This window comes from Paralichthys olivaceus, chromosome 6 (assembly GCF_024713975.1).
Source record: "Paralichthys olivaceus isolate ysfri-2021 chromosome 6, ASM2471397v2, whole genome shotgun sequence".
NCBI classification, from domain to species: Eukaryota; Metazoa; Chordata; class Actinopteri; order Pleuronectiformes; family Paralichthyidae; genus Paralichthys; species Paralichthys olivaceus.
Window position 1 is genome coordinate 17,594,846 of NC_091098.1, and position 12,223 is coordinate 17,607,068.

The following is a 12,223-nucleotide window of genomic DNA, read 5'->3' on the forward strand; positions in this document are numbered from 1 at the left end:
CGCTCTGTGTTTTTGTGAATCTTTATTTACACAAAACAAACGTGGATATGTGCAGAATTCACATTAAATATGTTACACCAGTATAAAAATAAATTCCAAGAGACATTTGACAGATAAATATTCATAAAGCGTGACACTAGAAGTGTTATCAGTCTATGAGCAATAGGCACAAGGAAATGTGTTTCTGTTGTAGCACTTGTTTACATTGGAGTAGGATGTCTGTCACACATACTGTAGACGCATCTTCTGCAGGTAGACAATTTATTCCTGGTGGTGAGACACATTACAACAACGCACATTTTTCAGATCTACAGAATTGCCCACGAAAGCACCTGAATGCATTTCCCAAAAGTCAAAATAATAACAAAACTTTTTAAGGCTTGATGCAGATATACTTGGATGGGACATCCATATCATTTAAAAACATATGAACTTGTACTGTGTACCGTCTATTACAATACACTGTTCAGCAAAAGCAAGACAGTTATGATAGTTGATGAGACAAGACCAGATACCAAAAATAGAAGGAAGCTTAAGATATCAGAAGAATCAGACGTGTGATTACTGACTGTAAATACACCCACGCTGTTGACACTTATTACACCGTGTCTGCAGTTCAGCTCTTACTTGCAGCCGTTTGGAGCGAATGGGTGGTAATAACAGGATTAACCCCCCCCCCCCTCCTTGTCCCAGAGGGCATAGTCTTATAAATGACAAATATTTACATTCTATTGATTTATGTTAGAAGACGTGTGTTTACCTAACAAACAGAACACAAGGGCCAACTGCATAGATTCCAGAAACCCACACAGCGGACTGACAGACTGACACATGCACACAGATCATGGTGCGTCTGTTCACAACAACACCTCTCAAATATGAGTTCCCCCCCCACAGTGAACCTTTTACTCACTCTCTCACACAGTCTATAAATACAGACTCCTATTCGTCTGTTACATTCTCCCACTCATCCCCCGCCCCTCCTCTGGGGCTCATGCACAAACCACAGAGAGAGAGAGGGAGAGAGAGAGAGCTGCAATGACGTATTGCTGGCTATCTCATTAGGCGATATCATAAAAAGCCCGTTGCCACAGAAACGGCTCCCTGGATTTCCATGGCAACCAGCCGCCATGTCAAGGTGGTGCATTCTCCCCCGCTGAAGGGGGAGGAGACAGTGACGACCAATTGTGAGGAGTGGACCATTGAGGAGGGGGAGGATGGCGAGAGTTGGAACAATCTGACCCCTGTTGGTTACATCTGGGTGCTGCAGGGAACGTCCTGGAAAAAAAAGAAGATTCAAGGCTAGGAAGAGGGGAAAATTCAGAATATGAGCGAGCAATGATAATTGAGTGACGATCTAAGAAGTGTTAATGAACTTTCACGGTGATAAACATACAAGTATAAAGTCCCTCAGCCCCAGTTCCTTCAGAATGTGAAGCACGGCATCATGAACTGTGACAAACAACCTGCTCTTCGGGATGGACTCTGAGAAGAAACCTGCTGTGTCCAGCTGCTCCACAACACAGGCTAAACAGAGAGAAAAGCAGGCATGGCAGTGAGAGACCATGAGAGGGAAAGCATTTTCATGATTGTAGAAATAAATATTTATCTTTGACTGACATGTCAGAGAAGGAACAATGTGGCGCCACATAGGCTGAGACCTTGAGCGCCAGTGATTTGACTCTGCATTAGGGTCATTAAATGTGTCTCTGTTTTGTCTGGTGTGCCACTCACCTTGGCAACCCGCGAGATAAATGTTTATATCAATGCCCCTGAAGTCCCTGAAAATCTGGGAGAAAAAGATAATTACTTTGTTTGTCTTCAATCTTTGAAAAATAAAGTTGAACCTGTGCACGCTCAGTCCAAAATATCAGATCATGTCACCACCGACAACACATACATTTTTCAATGTATTCGTAGTGACTGTGTCCACAAAGCCGGTTGTCGATATGTCCAAGATGATGCTGTGGATGTCTGATCCGCAGGGCCCCTCCTTCTCCTCATCACCATCGTGCGATTCCTGGTTGATGTTTTTGTCACCGTGGCAACCCGTGTCTAAATTTGAGTCCAGCATGATAGAGTCATGTTGGTAAGCCTGGTTTACTTGTCCTTTACCAAGGCCATTTGTAGAGGTTACGGCTGCACCGTTCCCCTGACTTAGTCTTGCAGAGACTTTGGCCTCAGTCAACTCTGTCAAAGGGAGAGCAGGAATGGACATGTCTCTGACCGCATTATGCTGCCACTAGGTTGAAGAAGAAGAGACAACCATTAGGGAACATATTAGCTGAATTTTATAAGCTATTGCTTTCATTTCAGATGAATGAAGGTGAATATGTTATTTGTATTATACTTGTGTCTTTTCCTCTGTTTTCGCTTTCTCTTTCTCCTGTTTAGGCTTCAGCTCCGCGTCTCGTTTCTTCTTCGCCGTCAGCAGCTTACTGATTTCAATTCCACTCTGCACAAAAAGCCAGAGCACCACATTAAAGAGAGAAAAGAGAGGGTGAGATGAGTGTGTGAGATAATGAAAGCAATTAAAGCTGCCGTAGATGGCAGACAAGGATTTACATCTTGTAATCAAATGCACGGCAGCACACAAACATATCCCAACATTCATGGAGCATCACACACAAACCTTCTCTTGCAGGGCATCCAAGTACATCTCAGCATTTGTGTAGCAGATAGTTGTAGATGAACGGAAGATTTTTATGCCTGGAATCTCTTCAGTCTGCGGGGAGACATCATGAGGTAGAATAGTTCAGAACATCACACCTGGTTCTGCTCTCATCGGCACTTTCTACCTCCGCCAGGTGTTGTTTGTCTAAATGAAGCTTTACTACCACTGGTGATCTAACTATCAACAGTGCTCCTCCAAAAGGGTCAGTTCAACCAAATTCCAGACAAATATTTTCATCGTTAGTATCCAGCATTGCTGATGTTTTTGCTTTTGTTTACCTAATTACTGAAATACCATTGGATGTTAGCATCCGGAAAACCACTTCTGAACCACACTAAGAGTCTACAGACAAGGTAGCATTTCAGAATAGTGGGTGGAAGGGGAGATGTGTTGTCCAGCTTTATACAAAGTCTATGGTGGTAACATTTGCCAACTGGCACCAAACACAGAGTACAGATGAGCACAAAGCTGACATTCTTAGAATAATGTTATGAGCAAGGCCAATATATCAAATTACTTTCTACTGAGGAGAACTGAACCTGCCAGAGAACTCGGTAGAATATTAATGAGGGCACTGCCAGAAATGCATGCACCATTTTAAGGGACAGGAAAAAAAAGATAAGAATAAATAAATGAATAAAACAAAAGCTACATGTAATGGCTACAGAACACATGAGACAAATAATAGTATATGACTGTTGTAATTTAGTGACCTGACCCTTTAACTCTCTGTGGATGAAAAAGGTACTTAGCACTGAATGACTCTTACCCTCTCATAGGCGTCTGTGTCTAGATACAAGTCGGTGCCTGGCACGTGGCCCAAGATGGAGTAATGGGGTCTGAAGGGTATTGAAGTGGCAAAATTAGAGAAACCACTCCCCTTAAGCTCAAAGAAAAATCACAGCAGGATTCTCTCAGTATGGGTGCATGTACGTCAATAATAAATAATCAGTGGTGCGTAGTTACCGTTGTGTTCTGAAGATGAAAGTGAGCATGGTAAAGCCAATGGAGACAGCCAGACCCAGGTCCAGGTTGAGCAGGATGGTGCTTATTAATGTTACCAGCCACACCAGCTAGAGGGCAGTATAAACACTGAGAGTCAATGGGGTCAGTGACGCAGTAACATTCACACAGTTTTTTACTGGGCAGGATTAAGTCGTACCAGATCAACCTTGTTGGTCCTCCACAGCATCGGCACATCGAGGAACTGCTTAAACATCCCTTTCAAATTCACAAAAACTATTGTGGCTAAAATAGCCTGAGGAACACACACACACACACACACACACACACACACACACACACACACACACCCCCACACACACACAAACAGTATTATATTAAATTGTATGCCAGGAGAGTTGACGATCATTAGCAAGAAATGGTGCAGAGAGGACAGTGTTACCTTTGGGAGATCTTCAAAGAGAGGACCAATTTTCAAAACTGTGATCAGCACAATGATGGATGAAATCACTCCCGCAACCTGACAAAACACACAAACACACACATACACACACAGTCAGTGTTCCACGGTTGATCATAGGTGTAGTGTGCTTTCTGTCCACGTTTGTGTACGCATGTTTACTTGTGTCTTGCCCCCTGTGCTCTCCTGGATGAGGCTGCGAGACAGCGAGCAGGTCACAGAGTAACACTGAAAGAAGCTGCCAATAGTGTTACTAAGACCCAGAGCAACCAGCTCCTGGAAATGAAAAGAAACAGAGACAGGTACAGTTTGAAGCAGTAACATGCATGTTTAATACGCTGAATAACAGATTATATTAATCCTGACATTTGCTGCTATTAATATCAAGACCTTTAGTGTCTGGAGTCTGTGACCTGTGGGTCAATAACTTTAATCTACTGTTCTTTTATGGCAATTCTCAACACATGACTGACACCCTGAGAGCAATGCTGTGCATATTTAAGAGACACTTCATTGCACAAAGCTTGTTGGGTATTAATGATTCAGCAGGCAGGCTCTTAGAGACCTTGAGTGCTCCCAACCCATCTCTCTCTTCGAAGCACAATGATCCCAGTCACATGCCTCTGCAAGTGTGTGTGTGTACTGTAAGTCTATGTGTTGCAGACAATAATAAGAGCTAAAGGGATGGAAAAAAGTTTTGCTGCTCTGTGTATGTATTTTTAGGGGAACATTAATCATTCAATGACGTGAAGGCATGGCCTGCAGTGCAAGCAAATAGGAAGCAGGTTGTGTTTTAAAGAATAAATAGTCATTAAGAGAGAACTGAAAATGACTGAGGGGGATGTCCACGATCCAATTCCTACAAACATGTATGTGTCTCATACAGACAGGTTTACATATGTCAGATGCATGCCAGGTAACTCCAAGTGGATATCAATTCAATTCAATTCAATTCAATTCAATTCAGTTTTATTTGTATAGCGCTAAATCATAATATACATTATCTCAAGGCATTTGACATAGAAGCTCAAGTCCTTAAAATTGTATTTATATAGAGAAACCCAACAGTTCCCACAATATCCATGGCTATTCTACTGTATTGGATGACACAAACTTTGTAAATGAAAAGCATCGGTGCATGCATGCACTCTATGAACCTAAATCCGGCAATGCTAACTCGTTTTGTTGTAATAATGCCATTTCATAATGACATCATCAGGATGTCATTGATACATATGAGGACAAATGATTGGTAGATTGTGCTTCTACTTTTATTAGTTGCAAATGTTATTGCATTTTATTACTAATGCATATATGTGCCACCATATAATTGACATAATTCCTATCATTAATCATAAATGATTAAATAATAAGTGCACAAGTAAACAAAATATATAACATAGGTCTATTTCTTAATTTTTCATTTTCATGAAGAATTGTTAAGCATTATATCTTTAACTAACTGTGTGTGTGCTGTTGATCCAGGATAGCATGATGCATAGGGACAGCATGGAGTTAATTCTAATATTCAATTGACGGGAGACTGTCAGCAGAGAGTCAGACAGGAACAGGAACACCGACTCTCACAGCTACTTGTGAGAACTACAGCATACCCAGTGTGTTTTATGCCTCACCTGGTTGCTGTCCACCTTATAGCCGTGTTTGAGGCCAAACGTTTTGCCGAGGGAAATGTTGATGGCGTAGCCCACAATGGCCACAGTGAAGGCATCCCCTATCATCTCTGAGAAAAAAGAGGTATCTGGAACTTGAGGGGCCTTGAGTCTGGAGCAGGAGGAAAAGGTGAATGGTTGGAGTTTGTATCAGTGTAGTGTTCAATCAGATCATTGGGATGTGTCACATTTTCCCTGAGGCTGCTCCAACATCTTGACATTTAAATAGATTTAACAGTTTTCTTGAAACTGTAGCAACATTCATGCGTGACCTTTTGCTGACTATTGGTTTTGCACTTCGCACAGGTTGTAGCTTCTTGTTTTTGTTACATGCACAAGCTGAAGCTTGCAAATTTTATCATGTCATTTAGAAACATTTGTAATATTTGTTTCAAAGTACAATTCCATGAATATGACAATAAAAGCAATCTCACTGAGCTCACTAATGATGGACTATTCCACCAGGAATCCACAATCTGTGACCCTGTTTGTCTTATAAACAACTCTACATATCAGTCAATCAGAAAATCTGGTGCTTTTCTGTCTTGTAAACAGTCTTGTTCAAGCAGCTGTCCTTAGTCTCACCCCTACCTTCACTTCCTCTTTCTGTTTTGTCCTCACAAACTCATTTCAGACACACACACATGAGCTCACCCACTGGGAATCTCCCCAACAACATCAAGGTTGTATTTACTCTGAAGTCCACAGAAGTGGCTGATGACTGTTGCTGTTATGATCTGTTGAAAAAGATAAATTCAATACCGCTTTAACATGTGGAGTAAATCCTCACTGAGCTCATGCACATGTGTAGAACAAGGTCAACTGTGGTCAAGCTGCCCCCTGCTGGACGATGAGAGCAATGCACTTGCTGTATGAGTGACTGGAGGAGAAGACAGACTCACAACTATCAGTTCCACAGGGATTGGCAGAGGCAGCTTCTGTTTGTAACAGTCATTGATTTCTTTGGCCACAATAAGAAATGTGAGCGAAACCAGGCTGACCACCAGCTCCGGCACCTGGGTCTGAGGCAGCAGTCGGAAAATATCCACCAGAGTCTATGAGGAAGAGAGTGGAGGAGAGGGAGAAGGATTGAAAACAAATTAATGAACCTATTAAGTAGAAGTGACAGAAGGTGAATGGTGTTTAAATCTTGCTCTGCCCTCTGTCCTCACTCTGGTCACACAAGACAATAACAAAAACAACTCTGAGGTCAGGTTTATGCACCCCCCCCCCCCACATAGCAACATAGTTTGTGGCCTAGATTTGGCCCACATTTCACATCCGGCACTTGGGGCAGTCCGCTCCTGCCAGAACTTGGACACAAGTAAGCCACAGCATGTCAACCTGTAGTTCCAAAGCCATGGCCTGAATTTGTTTATTGATATTTGGGCCATGTTTACCTTTTACCACATGAGTCACTTGAGGTTCACATCCAGATTACACCTTGCCAAGATCACTGCATGTTTGCCAAAAAAAGTGGGCAACTTTAGGCTCAGATCCATTTTGTCCAGGCCACAAGAAGGCCAGAGGTGTCTGAAGTGGCTCATATCCGTATGCTGTCTGGGCCAGTATCTAGCATAAAATGTGATAGTTTCATTGTACCTGACATACTCACATAGATAAGGGAGAGAGGACCTGAGAATCGATATGGTGTGACTCCAAACAGGTACTTGAGCTGTGAGATAAACACATGACACGCTGACCCTGTAGTGTAACCACGAACCAGCGGCTCAGACAGGTACGTGACCACGAAACCAAACCTCACCACAAAAAACAGGATCTTATGACGGGGAAAAAAAGAGAGAGGGTCAATCGAGAGCAGTGAAATATGATGTAAAAAGGGTTGTTTGGTTGAAAAGGACAGAAACACACACCTGAAAGATCCCTGACAAGACTGTGAGGGAACATGCTACCTGTACCCTGAGGGCATCCCGAGCTTCAATATTCACACTCTGTGTACCGTTGGTGCCGTTTAGGAAAAAGTTACTGTCAGGTGCAAGCCTTTCTGTCACACCCCCGATCACGATGCTCATCACAGCAAACGTACCTGGACATTCAGAAGAATAGATTCACACGTACGTATCAGCAATGATCACTTTATCTACAGTGACATCACTTTATTATGTTTTACTTTATTCTTAATGACGAGAGGGCACATACACACAGTTTCTCACCTATAGAGAGGTGTCTGGAGGTGCCAAAGATGAAGTAGACCAGCACAGGGTATAGAGAAGTGTACAGGCCAATCACAGGGGGGAGAGAAGCCAGAAGAGCATACGCCATACCTGGTAAAAAAAAAAATTTGATTAAAAAAAAAGGCCTCTACCTTGTTTAAAACAAAAGTAAAAGTGACAGCAGGTGATGTTGTATTTGTCTTCTGTGTATTATCTTATTTTTGCAGATAGGTTGAATTGTGATTTCAGCAGGAGCCCAGAGTCCTAACTTGGTCTTGTGTTCGTCATGTTGAGTGTGGTTTCTACGTTCAGGGCATGTGAGGCTAAAAAAGTAAATGCCAGTCAGGGGTGAAGGGGGAAGATAGGAGTTGGCAGGTTGCGGAGAGGCTGCGGATCTAGTTTTGTGCTATTTTTTGTTCTCATGTATGGTTTAGTTTTGTTGCACTTCCCAGGGATCATTTTGCCTTTCGTTTCTTGTACAGTTTTTATAATAAAATGCACATTTTCTTCTCCTTCTCCTTCAATATTGTTTTTTTCAAGTTTACAGTGAGAAATTTCATCTTTCACCCCTACATGGAGGTCATGATGCTACAATAATAGATAAAAAATATGAAATAAATATATTGAGAGTTCTTTGGTATTCTTTGGTATTATTAGAAAAACGTATTTTCTTTAATTGCTGAGATCAGAGTTTTAATACCATTACAACTCTCATGTCCATTAAATATGAAGGTACAGCAAGGAGACGTCTAGCATAACTAACAACTAAAAGACTGGAAGCAGTCTTGCTCGGATGGCTCAGATTTTGTTTTACCTAACTCCCAGCAAGAAACAGCATGAGCGCAGATCCCAAAATGTCAAACTGAACTTTGTGAGGTGTAACGTGGATGAACTCTGTCCACATCTATATATACAAACCCTGCGGCAGATGCATGATGCCCACACTGCAGCCAGCGATCAGGTCTCCAATTGCATTTTCTCTGATGGAGTATTGAGGAAGCCAGCCAAGAACAGGCACCCAGCTCACCATTGTGTGCTTCAGCCTGGGCACGGAACATCTGCAACAGAAATGAATAACGTTCATTTTACTGAGACACACAAGTAATTTCCCAACAATCTCCTTAAAGGTTTAGTGTGAAAGATTTAGGTGAAAGGGATCTGTTGGCATAAACTGAATATAAAATCATCCTTGTGATGTTTTCACTAGAATGCAATAATCTAAATTGTACAAATTGTTGTTTTCTTTACTTGAATGAGCCCTTTATATTTAAATATTTTATATTTACATCGAGGGGGTCCTCTAGACATGTTTATTACAGTAGTCCAAACTGGACAAACGAAAGATCTTTTGAGTTTTTAAGACAACTGAAGGCTACAGGTTCACTTTCGTGTTTGGAAGGGGAGGGGAGGGTGAGGTGAGGGGTATTCAGCTGCAACATGCAACTTCACCATTAGATATCACTAATTTCTACACACTGAACCTTTAAATTCAATCAAGCTGCTCCACATTTCACATACTCATAAATATCAGTTCTCTAAATAAGCCTGATATATTTCACCAAGATCCATGAATTATTCTTTGGGAAAATGGAGAATAAGTTGAAAACTTCTTATCTTGCATCTGCCTCGATCCACATTTTATGGGTTCCTCCCTGGCCTTTTAAAGTAGCAGCACCCACAGATACATTGTATTAAATGCAAAAGGATATATTCTGTACAGTCATGAATAGTTAATGTGTCTCATATAATGTGTGACTGTTTTGTCCAACTGAATCAAGCTATGAACTTTGCTCATTCATTGTCATTTATTACATGATTAAGATGAGACCACCGGTCAACTTTTTATAATCATCACTGTTCTGCTTTGAGGTGAGACAACGAAGACAAAGTGCAAACGCAATTTTCATGAACACACACAGACTTATTCATGACTATTTAATTATTGTAAGTGCCTTCATAGCAGCCAGAGGCAGAGTAAAGCCACACACACACACACAGTAAGAAGACATTACACAGCCAAATACAAACACATCGGTCTTGACAGTCAGTGTCATTGTCTCATGGTTTGCCAGTTTTCTCATTTCTTGCCTGTTACACCACTCTCCCCATGTGTCCTTTTTTTGTTGTTACCTCAGGGAGTCTTTCAGCCGTTCCCCCAGGGTCAGCGGTTTGGTCCACTTCTGTTTTTGAGCCACTTCATCCAGACGCGGCTCATCCAGAACCTCCCTCTGCACAAAATACTCCCCATGTGAACAACCTTTCTCTTCCATGTCCCAGGTGTGTTTGAGCGAATTCAGCACACCTTCGCAAAGCTGATGTCTGTCTCAGCTCCTCCTCTCTGCTCCTGGGTCATCTTCAATGGATGGGGCAGTTCCCTTATTGAGAGAACTGGTTTCCTCAGCTGGCCTGTGGGAGTGACTCTGAACCTTAGTCGCTATTCTGCATTTGCACACCTGTGGTTATATGTTTTTATTGGTACATGCATGCGTGTGTGCTTATTGTGATGATCCTGCTGAAGACTGCAGCTGGAAGGCCCGAACGTGGTAAACACTCCAATCCGTGTAAAAAACTAGTACATTTCTGAAATTAAGAGACACGCTGACAAACACACACCTGGTTGTATACTCACATAATCTACGTTAAAGATTCAAGTTTGTATCGTCGCTTTTCTTTTATTAAAGAGATAGTTCATTGAATTTTTTTTTAAATACACTCATTATCTACTCACCACTATGCTGATGGAGTGTTTGAGTCCACAAAATGGGTAAACAGTGCTGCAGCCAAATCCAATATAATTGAAGTAAGTAAAAAAACAACAGGTACAGCATTGCTACTTCCATTTGTAGACATTTAGGCTTAAAACACGTTAAATATGAATATGAATGTCAGGGCTTGCAGACATTTGGATGACACCACCTGAGCTGTATGAGGCATGTTGTGTTTTTTTTCTGTTGTTTTTTTTTTACGTTCGAAGAAGAGTTTATCTTTATTGGTGCCCAATATTCCTCAGTCACAATATTTTCAACGTCAGCAGGAAATCAGCAAACACGTTATGTCTCAGTTTTAATATGTTTCCGCTCCTCTGCTGTCATTACACATATGACAGTATAAATAAAAAGAATGATCAGTAGTAAAAAACTGGACTGGCACTCAGTAGAGCACATGCCTCCACAAAGGCTTTTTTTTTGTTTTGTGGAATATTTTATTACTTAATCCTGCTGACAAACAAACAAATGGACAGGGATAACCCCTTTCGAAACAAGATGTTTCTGTTGTCGTCTCAGATTCTGTTGTGTCATTGAAAATGTATGGATGTTTCAGGTTCACAGCATTTAATGTACGTTAAGGAGCAAGTGGTTCTCAAGACGGGATTTCTGTTTTGTGACTGAAATGACTAACGGAGGTAGATGAGTGTTAGATGCAACAGGAAACATCCTTGCACTTATTAACCCTGGCCCCATATGTACATGTGTGTAAGACTAAAACTAAAACACTTTGATGACTAAGTGCAGATAAAAGAATAACTAGAGACAATCTTCTACAGCCCCACCACATCTCAGCTCATTTAAAGATTATACAAAACAAGATGTGCTTCATTTTAATAAGAAAATTGGATAAAAAAAGTATATACCAGAACAGAGTAACTACGGCTCTACACAAACTGAAGTCGAACCTTTTTGACAATTGTTTTTGTAAACCCCTTGACATTATTCAGCATTATCTATTTAATTTCTCTTTTTTTGATTCATGAGTTTTCCTGTCATTGTCCATGTTTAAACATGGTCTCTTTTATCACGTTTGCACCGGTTCCACTTGGAGTGGCAAAGGCCAGATGTTGCAACCACAACCCCATTACTTGTAGTTAACTATTTAAATGATTACTGCTGACTCGTGGTTCTGGGAAATTGCTACAAGTTAAATGGTTAATGTAAAAATAAACTTATTATACCACCACATTGAAAGTGAAGGGATACAAAAAAATGCAAGATGTTCCATTTGGAAATGTGGTTAAACTTTTTCTGATCCCGTACCACATGTTAAATGGCAACTTGGTTTTGTTTCATGCATTTTCTAGTTTTTTTATTTCATCTTCGTTGTATCAAAAATGTGATACAAACAAAACCTTCTTACAGAGAGAGTGAGATAAAAACAGGGAGAGACTAAACTATGAGGGAGCACGGTGTGAAACAGTTTGCAGATGTCTCATCTTTGTTTTCCTCCCAGAGGTGAGTGGAACATTCAGATCTCACTACAAGTTTTTCATTATTGAAACTGACATTAA

General features: G+C 41.1%; 1 protein-coding gene across 1 annotated transcript; it reads right to left on the reverse strand.

The window, feature by feature from the left end:
* Positions 1-2: 2 nt before the first annotated feature.
* Positions 3-10,353, reverse strand: slc26a6l2 (solute carrier family 26 member 6, like 2). Its single transcript, XM_020096182.2, has 19 exons — positions 10,072-10,353; positions 8,860-8,999; positions 7,942-8,052; positions 7,642-7,814; positions 7,383-7,547; positions 6,670-6,822; positions 6,422-6,504; positions 5,732-5,879; positions 4,260-4,373; positions 4,080-4,157; positions 3,837-3,932; positions 3,641-3,747; positions 3,444-3,513; positions 2,633-2,725; positions 2,351-2,455; positions 1,901-2,242; positions 1,735-1,789; positions 1,397-1,527; positions 3-1,278 (listed from the first exon to the last, which is right to left on the reverse strand). Exons 1-19 carry the CDS (start codon positions 10,209-10,211, stop codon positions 1,252-1,254), a joined length of 2,331 nt encoding a protein of 776 aa, XP_019951741.2. The 5' UTR covers positions 10,212-10,353; the 3' UTR covers positions 3-1,251.
* Between the last annotated feature and the right edge of the window lie 1,870 nt (positions 10,354-12,223).